Source organism: Cariama cristata, unplaced genomic scaffold (genome assembly GCF_000690535.1).
Source record: "Cariama cristata isolate BGI_N322 unplaced genomic scaffold, ASM69053v1 scaffold852, whole genome shotgun sequence".
Lineage (NCBI taxonomy): Eukaryota > Metazoa > Chordata > Aves > Cariamiformes > Cariamidae > Cariama > Cariama cristata.
In genome coordinates this window covers 11,529-26,645 of record NW_009604185.1, presented here as the reverse complement: position 1 = coordinate 26,645, position 15,117 = coordinate 11,529, and the positions used below count along the sequence as shown (strand labels likewise).

Below are 15,117 nucleotides of genomic sequence, written 5' to 3'. Positions count from 1 at the left end.
CTCTTCCATGCGCGCCTGTGTACGTGCGCGGGTGGGATGTTGGCTCTTCAGCTGCCCTCTTAGGCAAGGACCCCGTCTGATGCGGTTTGCATTAACAAATACAGTAAAATGAGGATTCTGGATGGCTGACAATTTATTTTCTGAGCCCGTGGTCCCCTGCGGATAGGGTTGCTATGAACTTTACTAGGCTGTATGACAGCCACAGTTGGAAGCTGCTAGATGTTTTCAGCTTTAGGGTGTCTTCCTCACCTCAACCGGTGTGTTATGCATTTAGATTTGGATGAACCAAAGCCCTGAACTGTATCTGCCTGTTATCAGGGTGATGCATAACATAAACACAGAATGTGCAATGCTCACCTCCCTCCACGCTCCAGCTGGTCTACAGTGATTTTCGTTAATATTGGTCTGCTGGAGGTATTTCTGAGATCTATTATCATCATCATGTCTCTAGTATCTCATGTTTTTATGAATTACTTATTTTCCCATGTGAAGAACTTACCGTCAAAATCAGATCTGTTAACTAGATAAATTACTTTAGGAAAGAGGAAGAACTGGAACAGAAAGAAAGGGAGGGAAGTCATAGAAACACAGAAGGATTTCAGAAGAAGGGAGAGGCAAAAGGCAGATTTCCAACAATTTACCACCTCACACAACTGGATATATGTGCTGCAACTCATTTTTGCTAGAAAGTTTTCCAAAAGTTAACATGTCTGGATTGGGTAATGTGTTAGAGTTTGACTCTGATGTCTTTATGTTCCCTGCCCTTTTTATACCAAGTGACAAAGTGCAGGGGAAGTGCAAACTAAGAAAAAAGGAGCAATCTTAATTTTTTAAAAATTTCTGTGTCTGCCTTGTTTGATGTTTGTTTTGTTTTGTTTTTAATTTACTGGAGGAATCAGCAAAAAATGTTGACCAAAAAGGGAAATTTATTTATCATCCTCATTTTGGAAGAAGAGACAGGAGGAGGGGATACCATTTTTTAAATGCAAACCTCTATTGGAAATGAGCCTTATTTCAAAGGTGTAAGGTGCCCTCTTGGAAACCTTGGTGAATTTTCAGCTAGATGGAAGTTGTGCCTCTAAGCAAGTGATAGGCAGTTTCACCCTTCCCAGTACAGATGGGATAAATTATCCCCTGGGAAGTGTTCCTTTCACTGTTGTTTATGGCAGGAACCTAAAGAACTAGTGATGACCAGATACGTAACTTTTACTTGGCTAAAGATGAGATGAGCCCTGACTTTTTGAAAGGAGGAATGAAGTGAGGTAACATAGGGAGGAAGTGGAAGAATAATGGACTGGGTGGCAGGAACTGAAGGTGTGAAACTGCAGAGTGTTGATTTTTGGCAGCCTGAGAAAGGAAGCCAGTAGGAAGGTTTTGGGAGGTGATTTGATGGTTAAATTGGGAAGGATTGATACGAGTTACCTGCACAGGAGCTCTCCAGGACTGCTGTGAGCTCTGTTAGCACAGCGACTGTCTGGATTTACCAGGGGTTAAATGGTGGGACCAGTCTTACCAGTTTACAGGTGAAGAAACTGAGGCACAGCACTGTTATTTAACACACTGTTCTCCTTCAGCCACGGTTTACTGAGTATGTTACCGTTCTTTGTACATCAAAGTGATCTCTTCTTAGGAGAAAATTTTGCCAAAAGGATTATCTAGAAGGACTTTAAAATAGTATGGGGGAAGGCATTAAAATAGCCAGAGACCTGGGAAACTGGAAATGTCTGAATTGTTCAGTTTCACTTTCATGCTGGCCCTTTGATGACTTTTAATAAGCTCTTGCACGTCAGTTCCTCCATTACAGCAATGTTAAAATAGCATTTCTAATGCTATTAATGCACTTTTTCAGAGGAGCTGAGGGAGTAATTTACTAGATTGGATAAGACCGTTTATCAGTGTGCCAAGCTATTTGTTGTGCAAGGATTTCTTATATTAATTTCACTGTCTGGCTTTCTAGGGAAGGACATGGCAGCAGTGCAGAGAACCTTAATGGCTCTAGGCAGTTTGGCAGTCACCAAGGATGACGGCTGCTACAAAGGGGATCCATCCTGGTTTCACAGGTAAAGTCCAAAGCACAGCTGCTCAGAACTGACTTCCCTGGGAAGCTGGTAATACCGTCTGCCTTTAGGCTTTAAGGAAATTTATTGCGAAAAGAAGGGAAGAATCTTTCCAAAGTTTCTTTGTAACAGAGAAATTTTCTTTCCGGAGTCTAGAGGAGGGAAAGCAAAGACCCAACCAGGCAGCAACATTTTCTAGCCTTCACTGGTTCCCAACTTTATCAGCATCACTGCTAGGCCCATGTCTTACCAAATCTTGTCGACCTTAAAGTTACCGGCTGGGTTGGTGTGGACGTGTGTGTCCATGCGTGGGGACTTTACGGGCTGGCCGGCTTTTGGTAGTGCACACGGGGAGGAGTGCGGCATCCTCCTCCAGGCAACTTGGTAGCATATCCATCTTGCTGCCTGAGGGGCCCACGCTGATCGCTGAAGAGACATAATTTTCTTGTCCACTGATGTTATCCCTGACTCTTATTCGCTAGAAGGAGAGCAATGATACTATAGGAAATTCAGCTACCAGTTTTGATGACATTCATGTGTTTGGCAGCGTCAGCTAATCCTCTATGTCCGTTTATGAAGAAAAGGGAGCGAAAATCGCAGCAGCCATACAGATATGTGTGTCCTAGGAGTAGCTGGCAGGAAAAATGTACTTTTGCCTCACATCAGATAACAGACAGAAAGACTGATGAAGAGAAGGCTGTCATGGATGTCTGCAAACCCCCATAGTGACCCTTTTACAGAGCAAAGAGAAGGCATGAAGCCTCTTTCTATTTTTCATCAAACCAAAAATTATTTCATTTCCTAATCATCTTTTTTCTTGGGGAGTACCACTTGAAGAATTCTCTGTCTTGGCAAAGGTCTTTATTTGCTTTAAAACTCCATTTGTTTTGGCTAGAAAAGCTGAGAAGCAGGGACAGGAAGAGAAGGAAATCCTCCCACAGTTAGCTCTCCTGTCCCACGGGCATATTGTTGACATGAGATTCTGCCATCCAAGAGTATTTTTTAATGCCGAAATGTCTGAGGCATGTTAGCAAAAAGAGTGCTGGCTGCTTGTCTTTGGTTTCCTTCAATTTTCTGATGTCTAGGTGAGGCTCAGCAAAAGTAAAGCAAAATTCACTTGGTTTATCTTAAACCTTGAACTGGTTTAACTGAGGCTGAGAGACTTGAATTTTAGGTGAGTAAGTGCAAACTCTTATGCATTCTTTATATGAAATTAGTTTAAATTACCTTAATACAGTGCACAAATAGATTTATTTATAGAATATAATTGGGTTTAAAATTGTGTTCAAATCAAGTTATATGCTTTAATATAAACCAGACATTAAATCACTATGACCCAGACAGGCTTATTTGTTTTATGTAACTAAAACAAAGTCCTACACGGAAAAGTTAATTTTCATCTGGACTCTTAATTGTGGGTGGGAACAGTTTTCATTGGCATAAATGAAGGTGTGATCACCTCCCTTCTCCCCTAGCTGTCTGTCCTGCCCGTACTGCTTGGATAGCCAATCCATATCTATTGCAGCCCCCGAAATACCATTTTATAGCCGCTACCTTAAGGAAAACTGGTGTTATTTCTATAAGGAGATACTTGGATCTATTGCAAAGATCTATTGCGGATCAGGAGCTGTTTTCTGAGTAGCGTACCCATCCCTTCAGGCAGGTCAAGCCCCTTCACTGCCACTCGGTGTTAGTCGTGAGTCAGGGCTTTCAGGCTCATTCTTAATCGCCTTAAATTAAATTGAAAGAAGTCAAGATTAAATGGAGTAAGAGTATCCACGCAGGGATCTACAGTGATTAAGATACCCCCACACTTGAGCTAAGCCGTTTAACTTTCAGTCTCTCACATACCCAGTCCCTCCAGGCCTGATTTCCCCCTTCCTTGCGTGCCCTACCAAGGTTCACAGGTCCGTGGCTGTTTGTTACCTCCTGGTTTGGCAACCATGAGCACTGGTGCAAAGTCAGCACAAAAAGTTAACGGATCTGGTGGGCTCAGTTTGTGGTAATGGTGATGCCAGGTGATGGCTGACAGGCCAAACAGAACTTGACATAGTGTGGGACTATAGAGGGGAACAGACTTACCCTCTTCTACGGTCTCAGGTAAGGCCATTTCCATCAACTTAAAAGCAAAATGTAAGTACATATTGTTATCTGTAAGACCATCATATACTAAATGTTGTGCTTATGATGGTAAAAACAACACCATGTGATCCAAAGTGTGTATGTAATCAACATTTATTAGCATATCCAAGCTTCCATTTAGTCTCTCTTTTTATTTCTTCTTTGCAGTTCTCTGTTTTTTTTTCCTGTTCAGAGTTACTTTTCAACTTTCTGTGGAATTACTCCACAATACAGCTGAAAATTCTAGAAGGAAAGAGGAAAAAAAAAATTGAATGTGTTCCTGGGATTTTAATTAAAAGAAAGGCAGACGCAGTGAACCTGAGATTCAATTAGGTAATAGGAGTAGTTCTAAAAACATCCTGTCGTGGAGACTCTGGCAGTAGTTCGGTGCCCGTTTAAGTATTCTGGAAAAGAAATTAAGCAGCTTTCTGAGGCACCCGCAGTTCTGCGTGCCTCCCTCCAAAACGGCACGCTTTCTGGCAAGAGCTGTGGGATCTGAGATCCTGTGATGGGCTTCTATAAGCCCTCTTACTCATCTGTACATTAACACTGGAGACCCGTTCTGTAAAATGCCAGGTCAGTACTGGTTTCCTGCGGATCTTTCTCACCTTTCTGCTTTGCTGGGCTTTCTTGCTGACATGGGCTCTCCTCCTGCAGTGTCCTGAACACCCTGAGCCTAGTAAAGAGTTTAAGTGCTTTTTTGGACTCGAGCCAGGGTGCTCAGCACAGTACCGGATCAGACCCTCGCAGAGAAGATCATATTGATGGTTTTCAATCACAGCAGGCACCTAATCTAGCATTCTCATCTCGTGGTGGGGTGGAGAGAAAAGGGGAACTGTAAGGTGATGCCATACTGCAGGATAACCTGATCCCAGGACAAACAGACACAGCAGTGGGAGGCTGGGGGGGGGGAAGATTGTACCTGGATGGGAGTACAGTCTGGTTGATTGACAGCCTCCCTCAGTCCGGGGCTCTGCTGATTGGCACGGCCTCTTTGGTAGCAACAGGCTGATCCTTCTCCCTTGTAAATTGTTTTCCTCACCTCATATAAAAGAAGATTAATCCAAGATAAACAGTTTCTTGCAAGGCAGCAGAGTGCAAACTTTTGTGCTGCTTCTTAACTGCTGCTTTGGCCCTCAGTCCTCTTTTCAGGGAAAAGAGGCTCCTTTTAAACTCCAGCAAACGTTCATTGATCCACAGGGCTTTTGAGACCAGGGACACTGAACAAAAGCAGTCAGTATGTTTTGACAGAAGATAAAGGACTGTCATACACAGGTGCAGAGGGCAAAGTCTATTGCTTAGAGGAGAGAGATCTGGAAATGGCAACAGAGCAATTGTTCTGTCCTGCGGGCAACCATCAGCCGCTCTGCAAAAATGAGCAAGTCACTTCTCTGACCTGTTGTTTCTCTGGCTACATTCAGCTCTTGTTTACTCCACTGAGTTAAATTATACCAATGTGTACTGCTGCTTTAGGTGGGTATCAACTTGTATTACAGCGCAGGGAAGTGTCTCATTAATCAGATCCCATGGACTACAGCTCTTAAGAGCTATAGGGCTTAACACAAATTAACCCTATCATGTGTGTTATATACAGCACTACATAAATATTTTACCTGTCATAGCTGCTGAGGAAGTTCCCTTGGCGTTCTGGAAGAAGTGGTACAGTGAAAGTCTGAAGCATTACTTCTAACTGCAGGAAAGCAATTAGCCCAGCCAGTATTGTCCAGCCCATGGGATGGTGCAAATGAAATATTGCATTACAGGGGACACGTCTGCTAACGTGAGCCGATTTCAGATTGCTTTTCATGATCCTCTGGGCATACGCAGAATGATGGTATGTTGCTTTTTTTGTGTGTGTCTGGACAGGAAAGCACAGCAGAATCGACGAGGATTTTCCGAAGAGCAGCTTCGTCAGGGACAGAACGTAATAGGCCTTCAGATGGGCAGCAACAAAGGAGCATCACAGTCGGGTATGACAGGCTATGGGATGCCAAGGCAGATTATCTAAAAGCATCTCTGTCTGTAGAGAAAACACTCCCTCTGCAGCATGGTCTGGTGAAAAAAAAAAAAAAGCTCATTAGTTCCCTTTCTGCCTGGTTTTTAATAGTTAGCACTCTCTAATGTTTGGGGTATTTTTGGTTTGGTTTGTTTTCTTTGCAGCTGCAAGAGTTCGTCTAGGAACTTGGGTTTTCGTGGTGGTGTGTGTCAGTTCACAGCACGTGCGCACTGCTGCCTCCTCCTTTTTACTTCTGAACTATGCAAAGACAATTATTCTGTATTAATTTATTTGCAAAGTGTTATCTTCCACATTTGCCTCACACCGCACTTGTATTTCAACCAGTAACCTCGTTCTTCAATTCAGTGATGATATTGTTTGACCTAAGAATAAAGACAAATTAAAGACACCTCTTAGACTCATTATTTAAAGGAGGCAAAAGCAATTAAAACCAACGATCACATGGTACAGTACTGAATTAAATGTTTTGAATGGTCGATAACCCAGAGCCCTCTCTGAGTGACTCTTTGCTGTAGTGTTTGCAGTCTGTGTTACACGTTCAATTTCGTGTTTGTCTAAAGGCACACCCAAAGTATTTTCCTAAAAAGAAGAAAAGATTTATTATCCATTGAGTCTGATTCATGTAGTCCCACCCCATCTAGCTCAGATTTCCCTTCACCTACTGTGCTGGGTTGAGTGCAGCCAGCAAACTTGTGGATCGAGCTAAAATCAGTTTAACAGGGAAAGCAAAATCTGTGTGTGAAAACAAAGCAAAATACGGAATTAATTCACTACTTCCCATTGGCAGGTGGACATTTAGCCACCTCCTGGAAAGCAGGGCCTCGGCATGCACGATGATTACTTGTTACCACAGGCATATCCCCTTCCTCCTCCTTTTCCCTGAGCTTTTATTGCTGTGCATGACATCATATGGTGTGGGATATCCTTTTGGTCAGTTGGGGTCAGCTGTGTCCCCTCCCAGCTTCTTGCCCACCCCCAGCTGTGTGGGCAGAATGGGAAAGGGAGACTTTGACACTGTTTAGTGATAGCCACCGTGCTAGTGTGTTACCAACTGCTCTAGTCACAAATCCAAAGCGCAGCACCCTCCGGATTGCTGGGGAGAAGGTTAACTCCATCCCAGCCAGGCTCCGGGCATCCAGCAGCAGGTGAGACTCCAGACTCGGGGAATTCTTCACCATGAAAAGACAATCTGTCAGGCCCATGTGAGAACAGGCTTTAGCTTGTGACAGTTGATACTATATCAAACAAAATGCAAAACTGGGTGTGTTTTAAATGCAAAAGAAGAGAAGTGCCAGACTGCTTCTGACCTGAAAAATTCAAATAATCTGTTACGCTCACCTGTGATGTGCTGTAAATGTGGCTGGTGGCTCATTTGGGGACAGTTTGCTGGAGAGTCAATAGAAGAACTCGCTGACGTAGTCCTCCGGGCACAGCGGCTGACCAGAGCGGGTTGACCTGCTAGTCAGCACCGGTTGCCCTGTGCCTGGGGGGCACACACACCTGGGGGATGCACACCATTTTCTCTGCAGGGTTTTCTTGCCGTTAACTCTCTCTGCCGGCTTCACTCACCAAACCCCATTGATCACTTCTTCCCCGCAGGCACGTGGGAAGGGAAACACGGTAATTGAACTCTGTGGGCTTTTTTTTTTTTCCTTTTTTTTTTCTTTTTAATTTGTGGCAGACTTTCAAGAAGGCTTGAAAACATGGCATCTGGGCAGGTAACAAATGAAGAGCGATTTGTTCTGACAGCTGAGTGCCTACATACATAGGTAGGGGTGACTTCTGTCTGGGTTTAAACCTGGTGACACATGGTGGCAGCTAGTTGTCCACTAAGTAGCCCCAGCCCCAGCAACACACAGATTGATGTGGCTTCAAAAGTTTCTGTCACCGAGTAAACAGCAGGGATGATTCCCCCTGCTCAGATGAAGCTCTGTCCTCCCTGTCAGGAGAAGGATGGGAAGAACACCTCCCCACTTCAGTCCAGCTTTGCTAAAGCACAGCGGGTGAGAAGTGATGTAAAGGTCACGTTACATGGTTGGGGCTGAGGGCATCTATAGCAGCTGCCACTGAAAAGGTCCTGCCTCGACTTGTACCTCGTCTTAGACCTGCCAGGACATCTTGGCTCCTCCACCATGCTCTTGTCAAGCACTTTTTTTTTGTGTTTGCTGCCTGTTTAGGGCTATTTTGCTGTTCCTTAGGTGAATTAGCTCAGCAGAGGAATAGATGACCACCCCAGATGGTGCATCTGGGGTCGGAGCTCACCTTTCGGCTGTGGTAGGGCATTAGCTCAGTGCAAAGCATAACACAAACTTCCCCCTAGATATTACACTAGGTGTAACGTGAAGAGAATTGCAGTTTTTCTTACTAAAAGCAAACAAGCTGATTAAGAAACTCTGGGCTGATGACAAGACAAATGACTGCCACCGGCAATTTCGCCCTGATGAATGTGAACAGCAGCTGTCTTCCCCTGATAGAAACTAGGAAGTCACAGCCACAGCAGACAAATCGACTGGATGAGAGGAGCTGGAAGAGCTGCCTTGCAGGTAAGAGATCTGAGAGGGCACAACCTGACCCCTCTGCCCCACACGGGGGACACAGCCGGCAGGAACCGGACCTGAGCTGGGTGGCCTGGGTCTCCCCTCTCCTTTTGGCTGCAGAATTGCCATTCTGTATGTCCTGCTCTCTGGAAACACCATTTTTAAGTGCCACATGCCAATTGCGTTCCCAGGTTACCTTATTTTCTGCATCCCTGATGCTATGCTGTGGCATCACCTGCCTCCCTCCTTGGTCAAATTTTCTCCCTGACCTTGCAGCCAGCGACGGGGACCTGGGCAAATTCAGGTCCTAGGCCATTAGCAGGGCTGAGTCTGAAGAGCAGGCAGAGCTACCCCAGCTGCTTTCTGCGGTCCCTGCCCGCCCTTCTCCATCAGCATCGGCAATTAATGCAAGAGGGTACATCCCAGCAGAAGAAAGACTATGCCCCAAATAAATGTCCTTTCTTCGAAGCTACGTTCCCTAATTAAATGTGCTTTCATTAGGCTGGGCAGTCTAACAGCCTTATTGAAGTTATAGAAAACATTGGGTGCTTGCACAGAAAAAAACCAAACCAAACCAAACATGTTAATTTGTGCTAACTGTATTAGCGACAACAGCTAAGCGCTCCAGGAAAGAAAATCTGTACCCTGTGGCTGCAGACACAGGATGTGGTTAGTGTGGGAACAATAGCAAAAAAGACTGATTCCCCAGGATCTTATTTTTGGTAAGCCCTCCCCAAGCTGCCAACACATTCTTTCGTTACCTTAAACCATCAGGCTAATCTACCTGTTAATATCTGGCAGCAGAGGCTGCAAAGTATACTTCGTTCTGTGGGTTAACCTTATCCTTCCATATTCCCATACGACAGATATAGAAATATTAATGTTGTCATTAATTAAATATTAACACACTCTGGCCTGCTAATGTCCTTCTATTAAAACATCCCTACTACTACATTTACAAACATCTTAAGCTCAGAAGTAAATTAATACAGTACCATCTTTAGCAACCAAGTTAGCAGGAGACATCAGCGCTTTTCTTGTATTCACAATAAACCGTTGTTAAGTTTGCTTCTACTGAATCAGAAACACTTACAGGGGTCTCCCAGAAGCCTAATTAATTTCTCTGACAACCTGCTGCATTGTTACTACTACCAGCCTTGATATACATTAGAACAGAGACGTACAGGAGCTTTGAAGGCATCCTGAGGGTTATGGTGTATGTGCATGCTTGGGAGGGGGTGTCCCTGGGTTTCCCCTCTGAGCTATCGGGGTCTGTGATGCTCAGGGGAGGGTTCCCTCCGCCAATGATGAACAACATCTCACTTAGTTTGACAGTAAGTATGAGCTAAGACAAGACCCTTCACACACTGCCTATAATCCTTTTTGAAGCCTGGCTGTAACTTGGTCAGCTATCCCAGCTTAAAAATAAAATATTTTTATGAGAAAGTATTTTAAATATCCTGCCCCTCAACAGCTGTACCAGAGAAAGCCCCATCGTACAATCATAGAATCATAGAATCAATGTGGTTGGAAGAGACCTTCAAAGATCGTCAAGTCCAACCATATACCCGATGCCACCGTGCCCACTAAACCATGTCTCAAGGCACCACATCTAAACGTTTTTTGAACACCTCCAGGGATGGGGACTCCACCACCTCCCTGGGGAGCCCATTCCAATGCTTAATGACTCTAACAGTGAAGTTCTTCCTAATATCCAACCTGAACCTCCCCTGGCGCAACTTGAGACCGTTCCCTCTTGTCCATCATAGCAGCCTGGATCAGAAACACCCTAAACATTGCTGCCCTTGTGCTGCAGTTTGCCGTACTTGTAGAAATGTTAATGACATTTATCTGCCTTCAGGAAGGTTTTGAGACCATGACCTCATTATGGACAATTGCTCAGTAACTTCTTTTTAACATTAAGGTGGCATCTAGTGGCCTTCTGGAAGGCTGCTGAATAGGTGTGTGAGTGAGGAGGAACCACTTACATGACCGTGGGATCCAAGTTTATCCCCATTTATAAGGAGAGCAGAAAGAAAATACAGCGACCAGAAAGTCAATATTAAGTTCAGCCAGGCCGATTAAGCTGGAGCTTGAGGACCACGAGACTAACGTAACGTGAGGTGTTTTAAAGAAAAACTAATGAGAATGAATGGCACGAAGAGGCTTTGCTCTTCAGTAAATTTGCCCGCAGCATCACTTTGCAACACGGACTCGGCAGGGCTGCGAGGAGACGGTGCTGGTGCCAGCGAGGGTTGTTCGCACTCCAGCCGCCCCGCATCCAGACCAAGCCGAAGCCAAGTTAGATTTACTAACTCCTTAAGGCCACAAGGAAGCCACCAAGGAGGAAGGATAAGGGCTCAGGATGTCGGAGTTCTGTTTCTTTGTCTGTAATCAATGGCGTTTGGCTTTGCCTGCGTTGTTTGGATTTGCTGCCTCCGTTCCTCTTGTGTGAAAGCAGGGCTAATACTTAATAGGGATGCTTTGAACAGCTCGGACATTAACAGGATCAGTGATAAGGTAATGTCTCCTGACTAGAAATAAGCTTTAGATATGTTGAGAAGGGAAGTGAGCACCTTTAGAGGAAAGAAGTTCAGCCATTTACTCTAAGCCCATTCTATGGCTGCCATGGTAATTCCTGAGCCCGGGAGTGAGGGGATGCCAAGGCTGCAGATGAGCGTGTATACACAGACCTCCCTCCAGCTATTTTGTCTTCTATAAACTTTAAAAGAAACATAAAAGTTGATTTTTTTTTTTCAATGCATGCATAAACTACCAAGGGGAACAATCTACAACACCCTAAATTTAAGGCGATCACCAGTCAAGGAGAAGAACAGACAATTTTGTGGGCACATGTTTTGCACACAGTGTGCTCTTGAGTGGCAACTCACATTTTCCCTCTCCGTGGGGCTCACTGGCCCGCAGAAAGGGCAAGTGCCGCGGGCAGGAAGGCAGCACAAGCGACTGCTGGGAAAACACGCACAGACAGCCCCTCGCCCCTCTCTACCAAACGGAGGCACCTATTTAAACTTCACTGAAGTCATTCTTCCCACCTGAATCTCCAAAAGAAAACCACCACTGTTTTGTGACTAAGCTCAAGCGATAGAAAACCATCAGGTAAAATGGCAGAGGGGGGAGAAAAAACCGATATTGATTATTACCGTGGGGGAAAATCACAGCCTAGGATGAAAGGAAATTTTTCTGCTCTCGTCTTGCAGTGTTTGTGCGACAGCACAGCGTACGATGCTGTGACATTCAATAAAGTTATAAAGCCATTTCTCAGATGCAGAAATAAATTTATCTGTAGTCCTTTTGGATTTATAGGGAAATCAGAGAGGTGACCTTTCTCCCTAATGAAATTTCTGTTAAATGGCTCACTTTGGTGGAAACGTTACTCCGTTATCGGGCAGGAGTAAATCCTATGCTCTAGCGAGTCGGTGCTCTGCCAGACCGCGTTAACACCTACGCCTAAGTTCAGGAGAAGTGATGTCGGAAAGGCAGGAGCGGGCTGGGCTCTGCTCTGAGCCGAGGATCTGCAGGGCCAGGCTGGCCTGGAGAGGGGAGAGGCTGGAGGGAAGGAGCAGGCACCCCCAGGCACGGGGCTTGCGGGGGCTGGATGCCACGCAGCATCATGTTGGAGACAGCCCGGTGACGGCTGGGTATTTCCAAACGGGATTTTGAGAAAGGGTATGCGTTGTCATCTTGGCAGTAAAGGTGTGAGGGGGATGCAAGCTTTTGTGCTTGTACAAAAAATAAATCAGCTAAATACTCTCATTTTTTGTTAAGGCACGGAAAAAGAGAAGGACAAAAACACGCTGGGACTGTTTTTAGGAGTGGGTTTTGCATGAGTGTCATTATGAGTCAATATTTCATATTAAATTTCTTTGTATTTGCTCCCACACAGAAAGTAGATGAAAGGGTGGCTCTGCTGCTTCCAGCTCCTTCCAACGCGCAACCCGAGCGATGGTGTTTTGACCAGGTTCTTAAAGATGCTGGAGTGACTCCCCCATGGATGTGCCCTAACAGCCCCAGACCTGGTCTTTGGGGGTTTGGCCCTTGGTAAAAGGGGGACAAAACCACTTCCCGGTCTCACAGGAAAACAGTCACATAAATGCAGGTCTGGGTTTAAAGTGCTTGGATACCATGGCAACCTTAGTTTTCCAAGTGAATAGAAAAAGCTTGCGGCACAAGGAGGAAAAATCAATCCTTCAGGCACAGTTTGGAAGGTGTAAGTGGGATATCAAGGGAATCTGTGCATCTGCCAGGAGTGATGACCATCTCCTGACATCCTCCAAAGAGACCGTTTCCCCTGATCTGCCACGACAGTTCAGATGAATCAAGCCTTGTGCCCCGGTTGTGGCAGTGGTGTTAAATCAAAGCAGCATGTCTTGGATTCCCCCTCCCTCAAAAGGGTGTTTGGGAACGTGGTTAACAGGTGGACTTGATGATCTTAAGGGTCTTTTCCAACCTAAATGATTTGATGAAGATGGGCTACAGCTGCATCCCCACACAAGTAGCACCTGGAGGTTTTGCTACTGAAAAGCAAGAGTTTGAGCAGCAGCCAGGTGGATCTCGTTGCTAAATTGCATAAAGGAACCGCAGAGAAAGGTTTAGGCTTTGCCTGAGGAAAGATAAGGTGAGGTAAACAGAACTCAGGCTCCTGTGCGTAAGTTGAAGTGTGCTTTGCTTTCCTGTTGTGGGAGCTTTTGCTTTGAGGTGACATCCCTGAAGTGGCTCAGCATTGGCAGGGGCTACTGGGAATGTAGCAAAGCAGCTATTAATCTTCTTGGCTGTTTGTTTTAAGTGTGTTTTATTGCTGGATGTTGATGGAGCTGTTATTAACCAGGGGTAGCATGGCTGCAGCTGACAGGGAATCGTGTAGGAGTGCGGCTGTAGGAAGGCATCTGTCTCCTGGGCACAGGCGGTCTGGGCGGGAGCTGCTGGGGGCAGAGGACAGCTGGGTCACTTGAGGAAGGCTCGCAGCTAAGATGCGCTGGCTGCCACCATGAAGGTCAATGTAGTGAGTTTGAAGAATTGGACCTGCAGTTCCTGAGTCCTGGGAATTATTTTTCAGACTCCTGTGCGCTCTTTTGAGTTCTTTACCCTTTGTATCAGACATCTACTCTTTGTTAGTGTAATTGAAAAGCGTTTCTGCTTGGGTCTCAAAAAGAGACCCACTGAAATCATAGTGTGTGTTTTGTAAGAGATTTACTTAGCCTTGGAGATCTTGCTTAAAATCAGAAGTTATTTTCTCTTCCTGCTTTGAAATGTTTAATTATGTGAATCCTTGCCCCAGAAGCATCACCATAATACAAGCTGTTTTACGAGGTGCCACATACAACGGCTGGAACAAAGATGAATTTTGTGTGTGTGTGTTAATCAGTCAAGCTATTGCCATAACCTTTCAAGAGAGAATAGGAAGACAAATATGTGAAGGTGATTGTTGTGGCAGGTTTCTGTGTTTTCTGGATGTGAAACACTTGTAACCAGTTGAGTCAAAGTAAGTAGAAAAAAAGGGAGTAGTGCATTTGTAGTAATTGGCTGTTTTTCATTTTTCCTGTTACTTCTCTGTCTTTTTCTCTTTCTTTTTATACACTTGGTGGAGGATGAGGATCAAAAGCAAAATTATTGTTTACAGCCAGATTCAGCAGTCTCTATTCTGTGAAATGAATTCATGAATGATTAAACAGTTTTTGTACTGTTTGCTTTTTAAGTGGGAGTTGTGAAATAAAAGCAAGCCGTAGTACTGCCGTGTCACCGAAGCGGGCTGCGTGAGCGAACCTCACTCTGACAGACTATGTTCTGTATTTAAAATGCCTGTCTCCGTGTAATATGATGAGTCCCTTAAGAACTGCCTTCTGCCGTTGCTCCGTGAATTGGACTCCCACTGGAGTCAAGTACATCCAGGCAAATTGGATTATTAGCTGGAGATAAATGGGCCCAGGGAGCACTTAACTGAAGGGGTGATGATGCTCGTGCCCTTCGACTCAGTATGAACGCTGCCTTTTACCAAAGTGGGAGGTATAGAGGAAGGAGGTTTCAGTTCCGAACGTTGCCCGCTTCCTTTAAGAGGCTGTGTACCAGCTATAATGGGATGAATCATGAACCTTAGCATTCAGCTAGAATGAATCTTTACTTTTAAAGACAATGAATTTCAGAAAATGTTACTTTCTTTATAGCAATTTTGAAATAAAAGGAGCAATTTAGCTTTGTGTTTAGGACAATCTTCCTAAAATGCTATTGTTTAATCTGTACTGTAGGTATAACTTGGGTGATTAAGGCCAGCTGAGAAGAGTTAGCGTGCTTTAAATTTCAAAACCTTCCCTTGCAGTGATATTTTTAGAGTATCAGAATCAGAAAATGGAGGATGAGAACAGCTGGATTT

At 44.8% G+C, this 15,117-nt stretch overlaps 1 protein-coding gene across 3 annotated transcripts in view; it reads left to right on the top strand.

Annotated features, from left to right (window-relative positions):
• The window catches only part of TAGLN3 (transgelin 3), an 11,811-nt gene extending 5,227 nt beyond the window's left edge, over positions 1 to 6,584 (top strand). For 2 of the 3 annotated variants that reach the window (XM_009695461.1, XM_009695460.1), the window contains 2 exons: positions 1,958 to 2,060; positions 6,045 to 6,584. In XM_009695461.1, coding sequence (XP_009693763.1) covers positions 1,958 to 2,060; positions 6,045 to 6,186 — 245 coding nt within the window. In that variant the 3' untranslated portion in view covers positions 6,187 to 6,584. The remainder of the gene's footprint in view (positions 1 to 1,957; positions 2,061 to 6,044) is intronic. The other variant, XM_009695459.1, reaches the window with a different exon arrangement.
• The last annotated feature ends 8,533 nt before the right edge of the window (positions 6,585 to 15,117 follow it).